Here is a 23,212-nt window from a genome sequence, read left to right on the forward strand (position 1 = left end):
ACGCCTACACCAAGAGGGGGTGAGGATGGTTCACAGCCATTCAGAAAGCAGACCCAATGACTTTCCCCTTTGCATGCCAAGCAAGGCTCAAATGGCAGCACCTTTAGGCGAAAACTGGCATTATTTTCGAAAAATTGGCATATTGTCACAAAAGACAAATGGATCCTGGACATTATAGACAGAGGCTACAGATTCCACTTTCACACCCTTCCAAAAATGAGAGGCATGCCAAACCTGCCACACAAAGGGCAGAGGCACAAAAACAAATTTCAGATCTCATGGACATTAAAGCTATTAAAGAGGTACCTGCACAAGAACAGGGTCATAGTTTTTATTCCAGACTATTCCTGGTACCAAGGAAGGGCAAAGATTGGAAACCTATTTTGGACCTATCCATCCTAAACACATATTTACTCGTACCAAAGTTCAAGATGCTCACATTACAGCAGCTTCTTCCCATGCTGGGGAAGGAGTCTTGGCTGGTAACATTGGACCTCAAGGAGGCATACCTGCATGTCCCAATCAGACAAGATTGCAGAAGATACCTCAGATTTCTTGCAGGTTCATCCCATTATCAATTCTCTGCATTGCCCTTTGGCTTATCTATTGAGCCCAGAGTGTTCATGAAATGCCTGGCATCAGTAATTGCTTTCTGCAGACTTCAAGGGATACAAATATACCCATATCTGGATGACTGCCTGATCCAAGCAGACAGCAAACACACTCTTCTGAAACACCTGGCGTTTGTAATGATGTTAATCTCTGGGATACACAGTCAACAAAAAGAAGTCAAGAGTAATACCCTCTCAAACAATAATTTTCCTGGGTGCCAGCTTGGATACAAACACCCAGATGGCCTACCTCACGCCAGAGAAACAAAGGCAATTAACTCAATACTTCAAAAAACTGGCAACCTTCACCAGGCTGACTGCAAGGAAAATCCTTCATGCTCTGGGATTCATGGCATCTTGCATCCTGCTAATCCCATGTGCAAAGCTGCATATGAGGAAACTTCAATGGTACCTAAAAAACTTATGGTCTCAACACAGCCACAGTTTGGAAACAATCATACCACTGATTCCATGTCTTCAAAAGGAATTTCTGTGGTGGGCTCAAGCATGCCAAAGAAACATAGGTCTCCCATTCTGCAAGCCTCAAGCAAATCAAGTCATCACAACAGACGCCTCGGACTACGCCTGGGGGGTGCACATGACAGATCGCTGCATTCAGGCAAATGGTCACAAAAAAAAAAGCGCCTACACATCAATCAAAAGGAAATGCTAGCAGTAATAAATGCTATTATGGCTTTCAAAGACCTACTGCATCCAGGACAGCTATTGATGAGAACAGACAACACCACAGTGATGTGGTACATAAACAAACAGGGAGGAACTCATTCATATCCCGTGTGCACTAGCCATGTCCCTTTGGAACACGGCTCTGGAATTGCAAATCCAACTTCAAGCACAATTCCTGCCAGGGAAGGAAAACACACTGGCAGACAACCTGAGCAGAAATATGACAGATCCACATGAATGGAAGCTGCATCCTCAAGTTTTTACAATGATGATTCAAGCATGGGGAAGGCCGGACATAGATCTCTTTGCCACACACAGAAATTACCAATTGACAAAATTCTGCTCAAGGACCTTTCATCCACAGGCCTGGAAAGTGGACGCACTCTTTCAGTTGGACAACAATGACTGTTTATGCCTTTCCACCTCTTCCACTGCTGGCCAAAGTTCTATTAAAAGCCAGAGCAGGCAGACCAAAGATGATTCTCATTGCTCCAGACTGGCCAAGACAACACTGGTACCCACTCCTGAGGAGCCTGACTCATTCCCCACCGTGGATCCTGCCTCTAATGCCTCTTCTACTGACTCAGCACAACTTCAAAACTCTTCAGTCAGCTGAAAACACTCAATCTAGCCGCATGGAGGATTCCTTAAATTCACAACAGACCCTACTCTCCAAGGAGGTGCAGGATGTCATTTTGGAGGCCAGAAGGCCTTCTACTAGAAAAGCCTACTCCACAAAATGGAAACGGTTTTGTGTTTGGAATCCGAAAAAGGGTCTAGAGCCGCTGCTAAGCAGTTTCATTTTCTCTCCCATCAAATCCATGCCCTCAGCATTTCTGCAGCAGTACAACACTGATCCTCTTTATTTCTCTCACCTCTCTTACCAGTACCTGCTTGGGACCTCAATTTCATTCTAGAAAACTAACCCCTGCCTCCTTTGAGCCCAGCTGTTGAAACAGATCTGCAATATTTGTCATGGAAAACAGCCTTCCTTCTAGCTATCCAATCCTTCATTTATGCCAAGGTAGTATCCAGGGTATCCACTTACATTATTTGGACAGAACAAAGCCTTTCAGAAAATCAGAGCAACTCTTGAGTTCTGTACATACTTTCTCCAAGCACTATCACCTACATTATACTCCAAAACTAGAGTGGGCTTTTCCACTGCAGTCTTGCAGGACATCCTGGCTCCACCTAGTTCCACTTAGTGCCTACCACCCCTTTATTAGCTTTGGGATTCTACCCATCTGTTATGACTGCAGCTGTATGCACGATGAACATAGTACAGTTTTGTACCTACCATAAATGTAGATGTTAGAGTGCTAATACAGCTGCAGTTCAGGTTTCCCTCCCTCCTTCCCCTCTTGGGACAGGCCTTATGGCCAACACCTCCTCATACAACCTCATTGGGGTATTCTTTTATGGTGTATTTGCTTGCAACTACTGTTTTTTGATTATATTGCATTTGCTTTATTACATAAATTTATGTTTTGCCTTCCTTCTGGGGGCACCTGACATCTGGGGCAAGAAAAACTGAAGAAAATGGCGTCTGCTGGTTCTTTTATACCCCTGTCGCACTGACGTCAGGGAAGAAGCAACGACAACCGACGCCGGACCTAGACTTTGGAATTCGGCCGACCGAGGACCCGCCTGACGGCAGGAAAACCCACCTGTTATGACTGCAGCTGTATTAGCACTCTAACATCTACATTTATGGTAGGTACAAAACTGTACTTTTTCTGGGATGATTTGGTCATCAGCTGTCTTGGTGGTGGTGCTGTTAACTGTAGGAAAGGTGGTGGTTAGGTTAGCTATGGTGTCAGTGAAGTAGGAATTGAAGAGGGTAGCAAGTTCAGTGGGGTTTTTTTGTGGGTCAGGGGATGGGTTGCTTTGAGAGCCTTGGTGTAATAGCTGATGGAGGACCAGCATTTTTTGGGATTATTTTTATGTTGGCTTTGCAGGTGGAAGTAGTGGGCTTTTTTATCAGTGGTTATTAGATGTTTTGCCTGGTTATGGAGTTCCTTGTAATGCAGTAGAGTTGAGGGGTCTTAGTTTTTCTGCCATGATTGTGGACATTACTTCTTTGGTGGATTTTGAGAGCCAGCTTGCATGGTTATGTTTTATTCGTTTTTGGCGGGTGGCTTCTTGCCTATTTAAGATATCTAGAAATGTTAAGTTAAAAGTATTCAACAGCCTCGTTAAGTGGTAGGGATTTGATGGGGTTCCCAGTTTACTTAAATATTTCATTAAATATGGATGATTGGAACTTTAATAAAATTTTTGGTTGATTTGTATTGGTGTTGGCCTGGGGTTGGAGTAGTTTTGCATATGATATATGCTGGTGGTTGTCACTAATGGTGTTTGGTAGTATGCCTGCAGTGATGACATTGAAAAGGTGGGACACTATAATATCCAGTCTATTGTGGAGCCCCAGCCTGGTGATGTCTTCAATTAGTTGGGAGAAGTCGTAAAGATTTGTTTTTTGAGGGGTTGTTGTGGCCTCTGTCTAACCAATCCATATTTACATCACCTAGAATGATGGTTTCAGTATCTATATTTTGGGAAGTCCAGGCAAGTATGTTTTCTAATATTGGTATGTTTCCTGGGGGAATATAAAGAGCAATTATGCAAATGTTTTTATGGTTAAGTTTTAATATATAGAGATTAGTACTTGGGCTGGGGAAAAGTTGGGTGGTGGTTTTGAGTAGGGAATTAATGTGCAATTGCTAGGGAAGAGTATTGCTACTCCTCCTCCTCTCTTGCTGGGTCGATCGACTCTCAAGCATGAGTAGCTTGGGGGAGAAATTCATATTTATATGTGAAGGAGGATTATGAAACTGTTAAAGGGAATCCGCTGTATAAGGATTAGATATGGTTGTACAAGTTATTACTTTAGAAAATAAAATGGTTGCTTGTACATGCCAAGGTCAGGAAGGCCAAAGCACAAAATACCAGACTTTTAAGGCAGAGAGTCCATTTCAGAAGCCCTTGACTATGAAATGCTGAATTATATTTGTTCTGTGGAAGAAACCAGTATAATCGAGTGAAAGATGCAGGATTCATATTTTGTGTCGGGAAGACTCTCCCAAACCCTTCCCTTCAAATATATTGATATTCTAGTGTTACATTGTCAAAGAAAAGTGAGTTTTTTTCTGTGCAAGCAAAATGTTTTGCATTTCACCAATGTTATGATACTTTTCTGTTAGAATAATTGAATAGGGGTGTTGTAGAGGAAGCACATCTGCAAAAAAAAAAAAAAAAAAATTCCTGCATTTTGGTTACTGACTATGGGACTACTCGCTATTTATTGTGACAGTTTTTATTGCAGGTTGTTGCATGTAGAGCTGTTTGCTTATGACTGTATTGTAAATGTACTTGGGTAACTCTGGTACTTCTGGATTAAAGATAAAGTACAAAATAATTGATGCTAGTTTAAAAAACAGATGGAATAATGCAGCATTGAATGTGGAAGAAGGCTATGCCACCATTTTATTTAGTATTTTGTATGTCTTTTTATGAAATGTTCTGACTTTTTACCCTGCCCAATAAGATTACTGTATCTGTACGTCTTTTGTTTTACAGGAGAAATGGAAGCTGCTTCCAGCATTTCTAAAGGTATTGTACTTCTCTAACAATTAATTATTACTTGTGTAACTAAATTTATTTTAGTTGAATGTAAAAATGTGCTACGCACTTCAGTCTATGAAAAGGAGTGGTGATATTAAACTTTCTGCCATTATTTTTTTCTCATTAATGTTTACTTCAAATCCTGGACTTGTGAAGTAAAGCTACAGCAGTTCATTACTATTTTGAAACCTACATCAGTAAGTAGGTGTTCAGTTAAACATAGGTATTAGAAATCCAAAACGGTAGAAAGTATAGTATCTATAAATAGCATTGCATTTTTCACTAAAGGTGTTTGACAAACATGCCTGCGGGGGGGGGGGGGGTATCCAGCCATCCACCCACCAGAGATATCTAGATCACCAGCTTCTGTTATAACTCCATTTTGAGAGGTACCCTGCATGTGCACCTTTTGAGTGCTGAGGCCACCAGGCTATGAACACGTGCCAACTGGAGCAATCATGCTGCAGGCAACTGATGGTTTTCTTCAGATGTGCTGGCTGGCATGGCTATGAGGAGAAATACCTGACCTGTGTGGTAAAATTTCTCATTGTTCATCCATGTGCTGTAGCATACTAGCTCTTATCACAGTCCCTTAGCACCCCCAGAGGCCAGCAGGCAATGTCTTTGTCATTCCTCTCCCCCCTACTCTAGTAGATGTATGAGACAATAAGAAGCTAACTGAACTTTGGTAAACTGAGATGTAGTTGTCTCTATCCCTCTGTGATTGGAACTGAGAGCCATTTATTCTTCCCTCACTGTGTTGTTGAAGGTCTCAAAGGAGATGGTTGTATGTCAGTTTCTTAGTTCAGGATGCAGAATATTGTTTTGTCTGTCTGTTTCTTGAACAGTGTATAGAGTAGGATTAACATTTAACAGTAGTCATACATTATCAGTATGTTCTATTTTAGTCTCTGCTTATACGATCATAGGAGGTTACCAGGCTATTGGCACTGAGGCCCTTATAAGCCTAGCCAAGAGTTTAGCCCATGTTTAGACAAGTCAGCACCCAAAGCCCCTATTCAGCAGGTACACAGGTGGAATCCCAGGGTTGTATTTTCTGTTTCCCATCCAGTTGTCCAGGTTGCGCTTAAAAAGGGATAATCAGATACTCTGCTTTACGTGGAGAGGGAATCCGTTCCACATATGGGGGAGTCTCTGGGACACAAATCTCCTATTGCTATCACATTCCAGGTTGAGTTTGTGCGTACAGGTTACTCGAGTGGAGTTTTACTTGCGGATATGCAGCAAGTCCCATCAAGGCAGGGTCTGCGATTGCTTTGTATGCCAGACAGAGGTCGCCTCTGAGGAGTCTGTATGAAACTGAGTAGAGGACCTATCTGTGTAGGGTAGATGTTTGAGGCCCTGTATTCTTCTGTATGCAGTCTCGCCACCTGCTGCATGTGCTTTGCGAGGTACATGCTGAAGGGGGCGTTGTACTCTGTAATTGGGCTTACAAGGGAAGAATACAGGGATGTTATGACCTCTTTGTCCCTTGATGAGATACCCTTACTTATGAGATGGGGCATGTAGAAAGCTTTCCATGCAACGAAAGCAACATGGTGGTCAAAAGTCAGGTTGCTATCAACCTGGGTGCCCTTGTCTACTTAGGGCGTTGTTATTTAATGTAATATGGGGGAATATCACTCTCTCCAAAGGGGATGATGATGCATTTTTTGGCATTTAGCTTAAGGCCATTTTTCTAGCATCTGTCATTTGTTTGGGTGAGAACCTCTTGGAGGACGTCCACATCACTTGGGGAATTGATGACTGCACCCAGCTTGCAGTCTGCAAACGTGGTCAGCTATAGCCCACTGGTTTTGACCTGCACCTCATAGAAGTATATCCTAAATAAGAGATCCCAAGGCCAGTCCCTGGGGTATGCTGCTTGTTAAGGGTCTACTGCTTGAGGTGGCTTCCCCTATTTTGATTAGGTGGTTTCTATCAGTGAGCCAGTTTGCTATCCATCTGGTAACATATGGATTGATGCCTAGTGGAGAGAGTTTATCTGCTATGCCCAAGTGGGGAAGAATGTCGGAGGCTTTGGTCAGGTCAAGATAGGCAGTGTGCACTGTCTTCCCCTTGTCCATGGCTTTGGTGACTGTCTCATAGAAGTCAGCCAGATTTAACAGACATGACCTCCCCTTGACAAAGCCAAACTGTGTGTGGTTGAGTGTTTGGAGGTTGCCAATGTCCCTGTTAATGAGGTCCGTGATGATCTTTACCATGGCCTTGCAGATCAGGCTGGTTAGGCTTGATGGGTCTATAATTTCCCGATAGGTGGATGCTCCACCTTGATGTAAAGGGATGACAGTGGCTGTCCTCCATTCGGCTGGGACAAAGCTGGTACTCAGGCTTTGGTTGAATGGGGTGCCTAATGGTGCTGCAAGTTCCTGCCTGAGTTCATGTAGTATGCAGCCTGGGATGTTGTCAGGTCCCAGCGACTGTATTTTTTGCCTTACCTGTTCCCTAGAGATGAGGTGGGGGGCAGGTACTGGGATGTCCTGATTTACTGATGGAGGGGGCAGAGGGGAGAATTTTTCATTGAATCTGTCAGCTAGTAGATTGGCTATATCTACAGCATTTGTGTATGTGGTGTCCTTGACTACCAGTTCTGAGCAGATCTGGTTGCTTCCTTTGAGATTGCGGACATATGTGAAGAAGGCCCTTATGATTGTCTCTAGTAGATGTGGCCAGTGTTTTACCTGGGTAGTACATTGATCACAGTAAAACATTTTGTAGGTACAGCCCAGGTAAAGAAATTCTCAAAAAAAAAAAAAACAGAACTGATTCACAAACATGGAGTAATCACAAAGTTCAACAAGCATTACAAACAATATGCGAATATTGTAAACAAATGTGGATTAATAATAGTAATAAGTATGGGAGAAAAGGCAGCAGATGAGAAAAGAGGGTAACCATAATAGTATAGTGATACAGGTGAGGGAGGACTTGGGTGATGTGCCCAATAGAAAAGCACTTGCAGTTAGATTTTAGTTAGATTTTTGATAGAAGTGCCTTGAGCTGTCTTCTGAAAGTGAGGAAAGAGGCGATTTATTTTAGGTGAGGTGTTGCCAGATTTTGAGTGCGAGAATGGAGAAGGAGTGAGAAGTATAGTTTGGTTTGGGGGATCTGAAGTGAGGGAATTCTTGCGAGAGGGAATCTATTGGGAGAGGTTGTAGATGTTTTTAGTGAGTGGTTTTATTATGGAGTTGGCAGCAACACAACTTGTCAGAGGAACCCTCCCACTTTAATTTTTGCCTCTCATCCCTCATTTCCTGCTAAGTAACCCTATTATTGTTTCAGGGAATGCAAATGTGTCCATTGCCCTACTCATAAAATCCCAACTTACTCTGTGGAATACTTTCTCTTCAACAAGACACACCAGCAACAGTGGTATTTTCTTATTCTGCATTTCCCTGGATTGTTGCCTGATTAATGTTGTATGCTTGCCTCCCCTCCACAAAACCAATTTGATCCATATCTATCAATTTTGGCAATACCGTTGCCATTCTTTTAGCTTTTATAGACCAAAACATTTTGTAATCTGGTTTAAAGTTAAAATGGGGATATATGAAGCTGGGTCTGATGGGTCTTTGACATCTTTCAGTAATACAACCACTTCAGCTTTCTTCCAGGATGTTGATTCTTCCTCTCCTTTTAAAATACTGTTAAAACAAAACTTTCCGGATCTTTATCACTTCCCTCCTAGCTTCCCAACTTCCAGAGGAATACCATCTATTCCTGGAAACTTTCCTGCAGATTATGTGTCAGTTTTCTCATCTGCTTCCATCTTTTAACTGTTAATTGCTTAGCGTCTTCTACCTCTAATCTTGGCATACTTGTCTTCCATAGATATTTCTATTTCTGCTCTTTCTTTGTTTCCAAATTTCTCTGTTAATTGCTTAGCGTCTTCTACCTCTAACCTTGGCATACTTGTCTTCCATAGATATTTCTATTTGTGCTCTTTCTTTGTTTCCAAATTTCTCTGCTTTATACAAATTTTGATAAAAATTTCCAAAATGTCTGTAATATCTGTGTAGGATTGTCTAGTCTATGTGAGATAATATACCTTGGTGAGTAATATGTAAATTCTGTCAGCATTCCTACTACTGAATTTGCATCTTTCATATCCAATATTTTCGTAAGTTTCTTCAGCAGTCTGCCCTTGTGTGATTTTATTTCCCTTCCAGGTTCCCAATACATCCTCACTGTTGCAACTATAGTTCCATTCCCCCACCTATGGGTAATATTCACTGCTGGAAGGTAATCACTTCTCCCAAAATTTTTCTTAAGCTCCGTAATACAGTAAATTCTCAGTTAACCGGCACCCATGGGGATTGGTAGATGCTGGATAACTGTAGTCTCTGGTTGCTTGAAAGTTACTATTAAAAATAGGCCTGACTAATACTGTACCCATACTATTTGTTTGGTTTGACTTGTTCTTAGGTTGGGGAGAGAGGGAGTTTATTCCTATCTTCCTTTTTAAAACTCTCAAAACATACGTTTCTGCGGCGGGGGGGGGGGGGGGGGGGCAAGTGCAACACATGAAAATTGTACTGTTATTTCTTCTATTTATTTTTCTCGTTGCTTCAGTTCTGGTTAACTGAGAGCTTACTTGTAGCAGTTTTAGGTGGAGTATAAATGCATGCCGGAGTTATCCTCCTCCCTTGGAGGCATTGGCTTTTAGCATTAAGAAAATTTGCACTGGTGATCTTCAAATAAAACTAAATTCTAGCAAATGCATTGAAGTATTTAGCTACCAGGAAATCTGTTATCTCTTCACTTCCAATAACAAAGCTGCTTGCCCGTGTACTTTTTAATTTTACGGTTCCCTCCGCAAACCCTGCCCAGAACTCTTGTCTTATGTCAGTGTTACCTAATTGTTTCACTGAACTAGTGTGCTGTGTGCCTCTCTGCTATAAGAGGGGGTGGTGGTCTTCTCACTTCTTTATCTGATATTTAACTGTTCGCCTAGAGAATTCATTTTATGCTCAACTTCTGAGAGACTTGGTCGGCTACAATCACCTGCGTTAAAAGCTGAAGTTAAGTGCAAACTTGCAGTACTGTATTTTAGTCTTCTGTTAAGTACAAACTTGCAGTTTTAAAAGTACTGTATTTCATTTTTCTGTTACCTAATTGTTTCACTGAATAGTGTGCTGTGTCTCTCTCTGCAATTTGTTTCTCCACCCACCCTCCCTGTTGTCTTGGCAGCTCTGGAATTGCCCGCCCCTCCTGTAAGTCTGTATGTGAACACTCCTCCTGGGACCATCTCACTTAACAGAGTACACTGAGTCTAGTGTTCACTCTACTTAATACAAAGAGAAGATTTAAGAAGGCTAACCCACTTAGGTTCTTCCTTCCTCTCTCCTTGCACTTTACTAACAAAAAAAAAATGCACTTTATGCTTTTACTGTATTTGTGTTTCCTCCTACTTTATTTTGCTTTTTCCTTTTCTTAAAAGGACTTCATTTTATTTATTCTGCTGCATTTCTTACTGCTTGGTGGTAGCCTGATTAAATTGTAACTGTTATTCTAAGTCTTTTGGCTTAAGCACTTGGGCTGTTTTACATTACAAAGGTTTGTGGTCTGCACTGTTGTGGCAGGACAGGTAGCTTACATCCTTCTAAGCTGGGAGTTGCTGATTGAAGGCTCAGTGTCTGTTATTCTAAAAGTGTATTGGTTCTGGTTTAAGCACTTGGGCTTCAGGCCAGTTATTTTACATTAAGAAAGTTTGTGGTCTGCACTCTTGTGGGAGGAGAGGCTGGATTCTGCCCTTCTGAGTTGTGAATTTCTGGTCACAGGCTTATTGTGCTTATTTGAACGGTTTCTTTCTGAAATTGGTGCACCTTGTTGTAGCATAGACCAGATTCAGGCCTGCTGAATCTAGCTTTGTTGTATAACTTGAGCACTGATCCAGGCCATCTTTTTTTGGAGAAGGTTCCCCTGCGCCCTAGTGGCAGGAGTGTGCAGTTGGAACTTGTCTGATCGAAGACTGCTGGAACAGAGCTCAGTTTTGAGCTTTTTTTGCTGGTTAATTGGGTAACTTGTTTAAATCAGTTCATTTTCTATTTTTGTATATATAAAACAATGCACTTCATCTGCTTTTACTGTATTTGTGTTTCTTCCTACTTTATTACTAGGGGCATAGACTACAACTCTGATCTGAGCTATATAACAATAAGTATCCTTTTCTGTGCATTTTAAGTGTTTTTTTGATTGTATCTGCTTCTGAAAAAAATACACTTGTTTCCCGCCTTTCTAAGCTAGTATAGTCCAGTCCTCCTACCACCAAACACTATTACATGCGAGAGATGCAATTATACAGCCAAACTGGAGGCTAAGCTGTCTCAATCCAAGACTGGATCAGACAGTCAAGAGGAGAAAGGAAATACTTGCATCACACCACCAGTCTCACATAGACCTATTAAACCAGCACCGGCAAAAAAAAACACAAATGCACGAAAATATACTCTGACTCTAAATAAAACTCTGCAAACGCAACAGAGACCTCCAAAGCAGACATCCAAGCAACCTCCAACCCCCAACACAAACCGTGAAACGCATACTTCACAAAACCAGTGTGCCACACAATCACAGCCCTTAAGGCAAAATAACATACGTCCCACTCACTAGGCTGAATAAGGAGAAGGTTACTGTTAGCTGCCTGTCTGGTGCCAGGATCCACCACATAACACAAGCACTCGGGTCACTCCAGAACAAGCACAAATACGACTCTGTCATTGTCCATGTTGATGTGAATGACCTGAGCCGTACCTCCCTGAACTACATGAAAAGAGACACTGAAGAGCTCTCTGATCACATAGCTCAGGCTGGTATGACCCTGAGCAGCATACTGCCATCACCAAGAATGATACCACAGTATAAAGAAAAAATTATCAATTTCAACAGTTGGCCAAGTTTCTGTTGTCATTCAAAGGGGATCCCGTGTCTGTCCACCTGGGAAAACATGCTCGACAAGCCATGCTGCTTCACTAGAGACTGCTTGCACCTGTCACCCTTAGGCTTTCAAATACTGGCCAAGGCTCTTGCCACCCCCAAAGTGCCTTTTTTAGACAGGGCTCAAAAGACAAACCCACTGCCGTAAATAGCACAAGTAACAAAAAAATGAGGGTAATTCTACTCGATGTCAGAAGTCTAAACCTCAAAATGCACGCACTCGCACTCCTCAGTATGGAGAAAATTGATATATGTACAGTAACAGAAACCTAGTTTAAGGCTTCAGAGAGCACCCCAGCACTACCAGGCTACAACTCATACCATACATTTCGGTCACAGAACCCAGACCTAAATACAAAAGGTGGGGGCGTATCCATATTCATCAAGGATACCCACACCTTCAGGTTAGTGGCACAGCACGATGCTTCAGAGATCTTCCACGTGGAACTAACAGGCAAAACTGCAATTCAAATTGTAGCTTGCTACAGATCACACACCATGTCCCAGGACCCCCATTCTGCGTTTCTGTAAACACTGGGAAACATAAAGGTCCTACCAAACACCCTAATATTGGGTGATTTCAATTACCCAAACATTAACTGGGAAAACTACTCTAGTACTAACTCCCTTGCCCAACATTTCCTAGAATTTATAAACTCAAACGCCCTGTATCAACTGGTCAACACTCCCACCAGAGGTGACATCATATTGGACCTGGTCATCACCAACACGGGCAACCGGTGTTCCACACCGGAGGTCAACCCCTCGCTGGTTAGATCCGATCATAAACAAATCACTTTGGATATCCACATTCTGCCCCCACCCCTGGACAAGGAAACCACCATGACAAACTTTTCAAAAGCAAACTTCACATTACTTAAGACCAAGGTGGAAAGTTTCAAAGCCCCCATGCTAAAGGGTAACGCTGTACAAGCTGCAAAATCCTTTACTAATGCATACTACGGGCACCTACAAGAATGCATGGATCGTGCTTTCCCAAGCAAAACCAAGACTCATTCTTCCAAATAAAGGAAACCAGTCTGGTGGACCCCTGCCATAAACAAGCTATACAATAAGAGGAAACTAGTACAGAAGAATAAAATCCCAAGAAGGGAAGACATCCCTGATCAGTCTGAGCGAGAAACTACGATCCCTCATAAAATCATCTAAGGCGAGCTTCGAAAGAGAAATTGCCAAGGACTCCAATGGTAACGACAAGGCATTCTTTAGCTATTTCAAGAATCTAAGTGGCAATGCTCAGATCTGCTCAGAGTTGGTGCAGAATGGCACAAAATACACTGAACCGACTGATATCGCCAACATCCTAACAGGTTCAGTGCAAACTTCACCCCCCAAAAGGGCCCATAGCCATACCAGAAGAATGTAGAGCCCCTGAAATCAGACACTCAGGTTAAAACAGCCCTCTCCAAAGCCAAAAACAAAGCATCAATGGGACCGGACGGTGTCCCAGGCTGCATCCTACAGGAGCTCGAAGACGAATTAACCCCTCACCTAAACACACTGTTCAAACTCTGTCTCTCCACAGGCTAAGTACCCATAGAGTTGCGCACAGCAATGGTTGTTCCGCTCCACAAAGGTGGAGCCAAAGAGCCAAACAGACCCTGGGAACTATCGCCCTATAAGCCTAACTAGCTTGGTCTGCAAGGCTATGGCGCGCATCATCATGGAACTAGTTAACAGAGACATTGGGAACCTCCAAACACTGGACCCTACCCAGTTCGGCTTTGTTTAGGGCAGATCATGCCTCCTAAACCTGGTGGACTTCTTTGAGAGTTACCAAGGCTATAGACTAGGGGAAAGATGGTACACACAGCCTACCTAGACCTCGCAAAGGCCTTCGACGCCATTCCCCATTCTGGTATTTTAGACAAGCTCACCAGCCTGAACATAAAACCCTATGTCACAAAAGTGATTGCCAAATGCCTCACTGACAGAACCCACATGGTGAGAGTTGCGGGAGCTAGGTCCGACTCTAAACTGGTTATAAGTGGCGTTCCCCAGGGCTCAATCCTAGGACCCCTCCTGTTCGGCATATACTTCTCAGAGGTAAAGGCAAGCACAGGAAGACTATGGTTGACCAAGTTCGCAGACTACTGCAAACTAGGGGCTATAATTGACTCTCTGGCTGACACATGCATCTTCAAAAAGGGTCTCGCTGAGACTGATACCTGGTGTCAAAATCGTGGCCTCAAGCTAAATGCCAAAAAGTGCATAGTCATCCTCTTTGGAAAAAACAAAGTACCCACAAACTACCACATAGGTGGTAGTCCCCTAAGTATGGAAGATGTAATAAGAGATCTGGGGACCCAAGTAGATAGTAATCTCTCCTTTGATAATCACATTGCCAAAGTGGTTAGAAAATCCTTCTATGTGGCCCACCTAATCACAAAAGGGTTTGCATCCAGATCAAAAGAGGTCATTGTGCCTCTCTACTCATCACTCCTCAGACCCATCATAGAGTACGACCCATGTGGGATGTACCTTACAAGACACCTGCAACCGCTGGAAAGACCACAGAAGTACCTCACCAAGAGGATCACTGGCCTCAAACAGATTCACTATGCAGCTCGACTGAAGAAACTCCAGCTGTACTCAGTTGCATGCTGCCTACTCAGAGGTGATCTCTGCCTGACATACAAGCCATGTCCAACCCAGACTTGATGGACATGCTCTACCTAATGAAAACCATATCCCCTCGAGCCACACGCTCTAGGGATCTAAATCTCACCACAGCAATAAATAGGATGTGCTGGAGGGATAGATTCCTGTCCCAGAGACTTCCCAAGCTTTGGAACAAGATTCCAATCTACATTGGGCAGAGCTCCTCACTAATACTCTTCAAGAGAAACCTTGACGAGTGGATGGTAAACAGAAAGTTTACCCCGGGGATCACTTCAGTGGCTGTGCTGGACTGAGGCACAAGGAACTAATCTAAGGGGACGGCGAAAGCCAACATATTCTGACTAGGCTTATAAACGCCTTCTGGCAGGTAGCCTAGTACCTACCTCTGAACCTATTCACCTATGAACCATAAGAACAGAATGTATAGCTGCCCTCATTTGCAGACTTCTCAACGTTCCAGTTGTTTATTTTGTATGGGGAAACATTTCAGTTTACTGTTCTCTTATTTTTTTTTAAAGCCCACTTAAGTTTTTTTTTTGTCTGTATGTGTAATTATCAGATTAAGCAAAGGACATTAATCCAGATGTTCCCTTTTGCATAGGTGAATATCTCATCTATTCATGTATTATAATCTGTGCACTTTTACACCCCATCTTTATATTGTAATGCTTGTATTTCTTAAAACTAAAGTAAGTAATTGTAGTATCTTTATCATATGCGGCAATTAGTAATTTTTTTTATTATACAATATGCACTTTATATTTTGACATGTTTCTTACAAATATTAAGAACAAAAATTTTTGACTTTTTTTTTTTTCTCTTTTAGTGTCCTTCCAAACATTAATGACTTGAAGTGGAATATATGCCTTTTAGTCTCCCCCAGAAGTTTAACAAAAGACCAGTATTTCTTGGCCACTTTTCCTTGTAAATCCATACTTCATAAATGTGATTTGATTCTTTATGGTCTCACATTTATTCACTAATTTCAGTGTTGGCCTTTCTGTTCATCTCTTATCATCCAACCCCAGACTCTGGTTTAAGACCAAAGTACTCCCAGTTCTGGTCAACTCCTCTGATTTTTTTTTTTTTTCCTGTATCTCAGACATTTTCCTTTGGAACATAGGAAAATTTATTTCACTGGTAGTCTCTCTGCTTTATTTGAGTCCCCTTTTGTTTGACATTAGTAGAGTCTAGGAATCCCCAGGCTAGGAGAGAGCTGTATGGGGCATTAGTTCTGCTGTGGAAGCCCAGAGTTAACTGAGAGCTCTATGGCCGTTTATCCCTACTTGGGAATTCAGTTGACTCATCTGCAACATGGCAGGAGTTGGGCGATAGGTAGCAGGGCAGTTTGGAAACCCTGCTTGGTGGCATTGGAGCACCTCTGTGGTGGTTCATGGGGCAGTAGATAGAGCTTGTGAGTGGATGTATCCCCCCAATTGCCAAATTCCTTTCTGTTTTGTGTGAATTTTACATGGCCTTTCTTGAGTTCCACTGAGTAGAACATACAGTGCTTTTGGTGTCACAGATATGGTGATCCACACATTCCTCCCTCCCACCCCCATGATGGGCAATAGCCACTCACTAGAGAGTTCGGGGAATAATCACGTTGTCCTGTCTGTATCTCCTTAAAGCCCTATCTGTACTGTCTCGCACATGTTAGCGTGAGGTGATCTATGCCTGACATATAAGGCATCCTCTGATCCTTCTCTGAAGGATCTTTTGCACATACAAACCCCATCAGAGCTACTAGATCCCAGGATTTAAGTTTTGCATGTGACATAAGCCAGCTATCTTGGAGGATCCCCATGTTTTGGGACAGGTTCCCCATCCGTGTGACGCAGAATCAATTCCTAACATTCTGTAAGAGTAACTTTGACCAATGGATAGGAAATTGGAAATTCACCCGGGTGTGGACAGGCAGACAGAACTAATCAAACTAACATACCCCCCACCACATAACCTCCTAAATAAATAACCCTCCCTAATAAATTCCCATGATAGGGAGACAATTGGGTTGGATTTATGGATAGGCTTATAAAGGCCCTTGTGGTCATTAGCTTAGTATATACCTGTGAACTCCCATCCACCTTACATATGAGTTTTCTTGTGCTCAGAACTTTCTTGGTTGTGTGGATTGGTGGTTTTCAAAGTTGCTAGGTTTGTGTCTCCTTATTCTCTTTTTTGGTAGTTTCATTTACCTATGCAGCCTTTCTCTACACTGATTTGGTTTCTTTCCTTGATTTTCAGGTCTCATCCCTATGATGTAGTAGGACCTGTAGTTTTTTTCGTTAAACATTTTGTTTTAATTTGGTTTATAGAGATGTGCATTTTCTGGTAAAAGATTGTGTTTTTTATTGCTAGCAAGGACTGCTGCTTTTTGTCCTTCTGGGTTATGGATTGGTACAAGACTTTTTTTTTTTTTTTTTTCCCTCTGTTTATTTTGTTGCAAGTGTTCTTGATTTTAATTCATTGGTAGTAGTCATTAAGAGAGGGCAGAGAGTAGTTGTATGGGATATTGTATCTTGGGATATTTGTGGTGATTAACTCAGAGTAAATTACTTGTTGATTTTTAGGTTTGGGTTTGTATGCTCAGAAATAAGTTGTAGTATGCCAAAGTCTGCAGTTTCTTTAACCTGTATTTGGTGTTGGTCTCCAATAATAATTGTTTCAGGGTGTGGATTAACTAAATTATATCCAGAGTTGTTTTACTTTTGACTGCAAGGAGCAAGGTTGTAGGTAGGACAGTAGCTATACAAAAGTCTTCACTTATAAGGTGGTTTACTACCAACCAGTTGCAGTCTAACTCCGTGTGTAGATTGCGTGTGAATTAAGGTAGATTTTTCTATCTTCATTGTGCCCCCTCCAGTTCTCATTGGCCTGTTGTGGATATAATCTAGCGTGGGAGATTTTACTGTAGGGGTGGGATGCCACTTTTGACCCAGTATTATCTGTTTATCTGAGGAGTGAAGTAGCAGGAATTCATCCAGTTACTCTTAATATTTTAATATGTAAGTAGGCAACATGTTTAGGGGTGTGTGGGTGTGATTTTGTTCCTGTACATTGTATAGAGGTGTGATAGGAGTTTTGATGGTAGTTGTGTTTAAGAAAGCTAATTTTTACCCCTTCCTCTTTGACAGAATAATTTAAGTGTTGTAGAATTGTCCGTGCAGAAGGTTCTAGTTGGATCCTATTTATAAATTGAATTGGATTTATGCCTTTGGGGAGATTTGATTCTTTATAAATGGGTCTAATTTGTGGTACAGTAGTACACTTGTTACTTAAAACATTCCGTTTCAGATTTGTTTTACTTGCAGTGATGTTTCTTACTTTTTCAGAAGTGATTGCATAGTTAGCAAGGGAGGATTTGGAAGATGTGAAAAGGAGAAACAGCTGGGGCTTGCTGGGGATGTGAATGGGAGGAAAGCATAGTGGGCCACCAGTCAGTCGGGTAACAGCCATTGCATGCACATACGCATAAGAGCCTTGACATGAGTCTGGACTGCATGTAGATAGGCAAAAGATCACATTTGAAACCAATGATATTGCATCTGAGATCTTGAGGCTATAAAGGAAGTAAGCGTAATCTTGGATACTTTGAAACACAGTTAGCATTCCCACAACCTAACTGATAAAAATGAACTGTAAAAGGTAACACTAGTAGCACCAGTATTCCCTTCCAGCAAGAGAAACCCAGAAGTCCATTCAAGTCGAAAATAGTAAAAAACCTTTTATTCACCAAATAAGATTTAGCACTTTCATCTACTGCACAGTAGACTTCATCAGAATCAATTAATCCACCACATTTAAATACGTGAACCCAACCAATAAAATTCTTTTATACATTTTAGTTCCCCGTTTAGTGTTATAATTTAAAACTGTCCTAAAACATAACAAAACATGTTAAACCTACATAACTACATCACTAAGTGTGATACGTACTATTTCTATTAAAACATTCCTATAAAGATATAAGCATAAGCAATGACCTGATAATAAATAACTTTCTTAATATTTATTGCTCTCCTGAGTGTATTTGAACTGATATTTACCCTGTGTGTATAATCACAGAAATATCCTGAAAGGTGTAATGCGTATGAGCCCAAAAGCACAAACGAAAGTTGCATCCTAAAATCTCTAAAAAAAAAAATGTACTAGCAAGTCTAAAGTGTTTAAAATTGTGACACATACTGATACTTTAGTTCTCCTATTGCCTTAACTCTAACACTGGAGTAATGGGAATATTGTCATTCATTCCTGGCATGTAAGTGGCCTGGGCAAGCAATCATGGAGAAATACCAGCTGAACTGGCATTTTATTTATTCTCCGGCTGGTAAAGTGTTTACTTCACTTCAGGGTTGTTAAGGAGCTGGACTCACCCCAGATCACAGCTTTGAAGAGATTGACTGGCCCCAAAAAGCACTGGCTCAGTTGGAGAACAAAACAAGAAAACTGCTTTGTACTGACTGAATAACATATAAAAAAAACAGTGCATGGAAAGAGTATATAATCTCATTTACTTTGATCAAGTCAATCTAGCCACTCCAGGAAACCATCCAGCCAGCCACTCATGGAAGACAGCTAGCCAGTCACTCATCCCTGCAGAGAAACCAGCAATCCATTCAGCCAAGAAGGGAAGCCTGTCTCAGTCCAGTAAATATTGTGATTCTAATGTTAGTCTACAGTGCATAACCTAACCTGAAGCCTCCCACCATTCCAGATATTCCTGGCTTCCAGGCAGAAAAAAGAACCTCTGTGCAGGGATCCTCCACTGTTCTCTCAACTTCCTTTGCTTGTCCTATGACATCGGCCTAAAGTGTATGTATCCTAAAGGGCATGTAATTGTAACCAATCAATGTTGTATTTAGCCCTGTGCTCCATTGCTAGCAGACTTCTTTTTACCCCACTATTAGGTCCTTACTTTTTAACTTTCCCTACTCTGCTCTAAGTGCTCTTGTCATCTACTGCTTGTCCACTAGGTGGCAGCACATACGTATTGCTTAAGTATTCACTTTATCCCCCAAGTTACTTGTATATTGAATCCTCTCCAAAGGATCCATTTATTCTCTCCCTCTAGCCTACTATCTCTGTGACCCTCTCTGTTCTTACCTTACTAACAGCTACACTAAACAAGTGCTAAATCCTCCATACTTTCCTTATCTCAGATCTCACTTACCTATCCTTTGATTGTTTCTTCACAGTCTTGCCTTCTTCCTTCTCCTTGGTTCAACTCCGTATACTTTCTAACCACACCCTTTCCTCTTCCCATTAACCTCTACACATTTCCCATTGGCCAACTTCTCTCTCATCTCCCATCTGTTTACCACTCCACTCCATACTCGCCACACCCTCCCATCTTTACACACTCTCACCTTAGATACTTCCATCTCTACATATATATTTAACAAATAGCTAATCCTTCCCAATGGCTAATCCAACCATCCCTTTTCAAATTCTACTCTGCTTTACTCTTTTATCACTACCACTTCTAACCTTTGCTTATTTACTCTCCTCATATGAGCACCCAATATATCCACACACTGACTACCCCAATCAACAAACCCACTCTCAACCCTTACCAGACCTGCATAACCATGCAAACATAACATGCTCACTCAGCTACTTACTTGCTATGTATCGTAGAACACTACACATTAAATATAATTCACTACATCTCAGGAGAGTGTTATTTCCATACAGCAAGTTCCCTAACCTAAGCTATCTAGGACAACGCCTCACATTAAAGGACGGTGATATTCATCCTAACCCTGGCCCAACAGCAACCCCTATCTCTCTCCATAACCATAATCAATCAACCAATTATCCTCTTGCTAAACCATCTAACTTCCTCCTACTAGCTCATCTTAATATACGTAGTGTTAACAACAAAGTAACTCAACTCCAAGCTCTCTTAGAAGTGTACTCCTTTGACATTATCTGCCTAACAGAAACATGGCTAAAACCTGCCATCAAAGATAATGAAATTATCCCACCTGGATATAATATCCTAAGAATTGACAGAGTAGCTAAGAAAGGTGGTAGGGTTGCTATTCTATTTAACCACATACAACTATAATCTATCTCTAGATTCCCATGCTGAGAGAGATTCTCATCTCTAAACTTGAACTTAATGTTAAATCAATCTATATTATCTGTATGCATCTGCCCCCTGGAAATAACATAGCCACCATGGAAAATATCCTTTGCTGGCTATCCCAACACCTGCCTCAAGAAACCATAATCCTAGGCGATATAAATTTAGATTGGAATTCCTATTGTGCCAGCCTTCCTACGACCCACATTAACCTATATGGTTTTTCTCAAACCATTACCTCACCCACCATAATAAATAAAGCTAACAAGAAAGCAAGCATATTAGACTGGATTCTTACAAACAATCATACTCACTACTATAATTCTGGAACCCTCCCTGATGATATAAGTGACCACTCGCTTACCTACTTCATCAGGCATAAAGCCAACACTCCTATTCTAACCTCTATCAGAAGTATTGGATTCAAAAATAAATTTAACCCTGATCTATTCCAAATGGAATTAAGAGCATGCAATTGGGTTCCCTTAAAACACCTCCCTTTAGATGAAGCCATTAATTTCTTTAATTCTACCTTCCTTTCCATTCTCAATCACCACGCTCCAACCAGATCTATCAGAATTAAGGCCAATTCTGTCCCATGGCTTTCCAAGGAAACCAAACACAAAATTCATCTCAGAAGTAAATATTGGGCCAAATGGAGAATGACTGACTAAAAACCCTGTAGACTAACAAACCTTTAGACACCTAAGAAATTACACTAAGGCCATACTTTCTGATGAACAAAACTACTACTTACAATTTCAACAACCTAATCACAACAACCCACAGAAATTCTCAGCTAGCATTAAGCAGTTACTCCACCCAGGTCAATCCATTACACCAAACCCTCAAAATATAGACCAGAAAAAACCCCATTCATACAGCTAATACCTTCAATACCTTCTTTACAGATGCTATCCAAACGCTAGCTAGTCAACTATCATCTAATACCTTCACACTACCTTCATACACCTCAACCCTACCCCCTCCTTTTCAGTTCAAACCTGTCCCAACCACACTTATTCAAAACGTTTTGAATAAACTGAAACCATGCTCTCCTTCTGCAGACCTACTGCCGTCTGAATTTCTACAGTTATCATCCAAGGCTATTGCCTACCCTATTTCCATACTGATCAATAGAACTTATTAGCGATGGTCACATCTCTACCTTATGGAAAGTCTCCCATGTTATCCCCCTGCATAAAGGTGGACACTCCACTGAGCTATCAAACTATCACCCCATTGCCCTACTCTCTTCTTTAGCTAAGATTATGGAGAAATGTATCCATAGGCAATTACTCCACCACTTAATTGAAAACAATTTACTTTCCAACTGTCAACATGGTTTCAGACCTTCACACAGCACTACCACTGCCCTCCTTTCTTTTACTGATTACATTAACAAGCAACGAAACCTGAATAATCTTTCTTCTGCTCTATTTATCGACCTGTCTAAAGCATTTGACATGGTAAACCACCAGATTCTCATAAACATACTAAAATCTCTGTCATTAGACCTACCTTCCATAAAATGGTTCCAATCCTACCTTGACAAATGACAGCAAGCAGTACTATAGCATAACACTCTATCCACCCATCTACCTGTTACCTTGGGTGTCCCTCAGGGGTCCATACTAGGACCTCTCCTCTTCTCCATATTTATTAATGACCATCTAGCTATCCCCCAAGCCACTTGCATACAATATGCTGATGACTCCACACTATTATGCTCAGCTACATCCTCCCATGACCTTCACTCTCTCACTCAGAAGCTATTCAACATAGTTGAACAATGGTTCACTCAGCATTGCCTTCTTTTGAACCCAAAGAAAACCAAACTCCTCCTCTTCACTCCTACTCCGAAGTCCTCTCCTCTTCATTTCTCTGTTACATCCACCAATGATACTATAATATCTCCAGACTCTACCACCAAACTACTAGGTATCACCATCGACAATAATCTGAACTTCGACATCCATATCAACAATGCTATAAAGTCAACAAAAAAACTGGCGCACTCTATAGGATTAAACCCTTCCTTTCTCTTACTGCCAAAACTACTAGAGCTCACACTCATTTGATCTCTACACTCCTTTATGCCTCACCAATTTTTACTAATCTATCCAAGACCAACTTCAGCAAATTGGAATTGTCTTATAATAACATTGCAAGATTTTCAACAGGCAACCCATTTAGAACCCACCATTGTATAGATTTAAATCGGCTAGGATGGTTAGAACTACAACACCCGATTTAAATTTCACCAACTAACCATTACCCACAACATTCTTTACAAACCTACTAATACTCCTATTTTATCTAGCTTCATCACCCCTTACGCTCATCACACAAACATCTTGTACACACCTCTAAATCTAATAACAGGGCTGGGGATTCTCTCTTCTCTAATACTGTAGGTAAATCCTGGAATCTTCTCCCTAATGGCCTCTCCTCACTCGCCTCCTTATCACTCTTCAAAAACAGACTTAAACTTTACCTCAAATCATACTGGCTATGCCCCTGTACCAAACCAGACTAGTCATTGATCTCTACAAACTTGACTTTGCCTATCCAGTGCTTACTATCCACTGTTACA

At 41.4% G+C, this 23,212-nt stretch overlaps 1 protein-coding gene across 1 annotated transcript in view; it reads left to right on the top strand.

The window, feature by feature from the left end:
* POLR3B (RNA polymerase III subunit B) overlaps positions 1 to 23,212 on the top strand; it is a gene marked incomplete in the record, with an annotated part of 1,742,661 nt that overhangs the window by 19,759 nt on the left and 1,699,690 nt on the right. Inside the window, 1 exon segment of the mRNA XM_044088141.1 lies at positions 4,881 to 4,913. Within this exon segment, the coding sequence (XP_043944076.1) occupies positions 4,881 to 4,913 (33 nt within the window).

Source organism: Protopterus annectens, chromosome 11.part0 (genome assembly GCF_019279795.1).
Source record: "Protopterus annectens isolate FY-2018-M chromosome 11.part0, PAN1.0, whole genome shotgun sequence".
NCBI classification, from domain to species: domain Eukaryota; kingdom Metazoa; phylum Chordata; order Ceratodontiformes; family Protopteridae; genus Protopterus; species Protopterus annectens.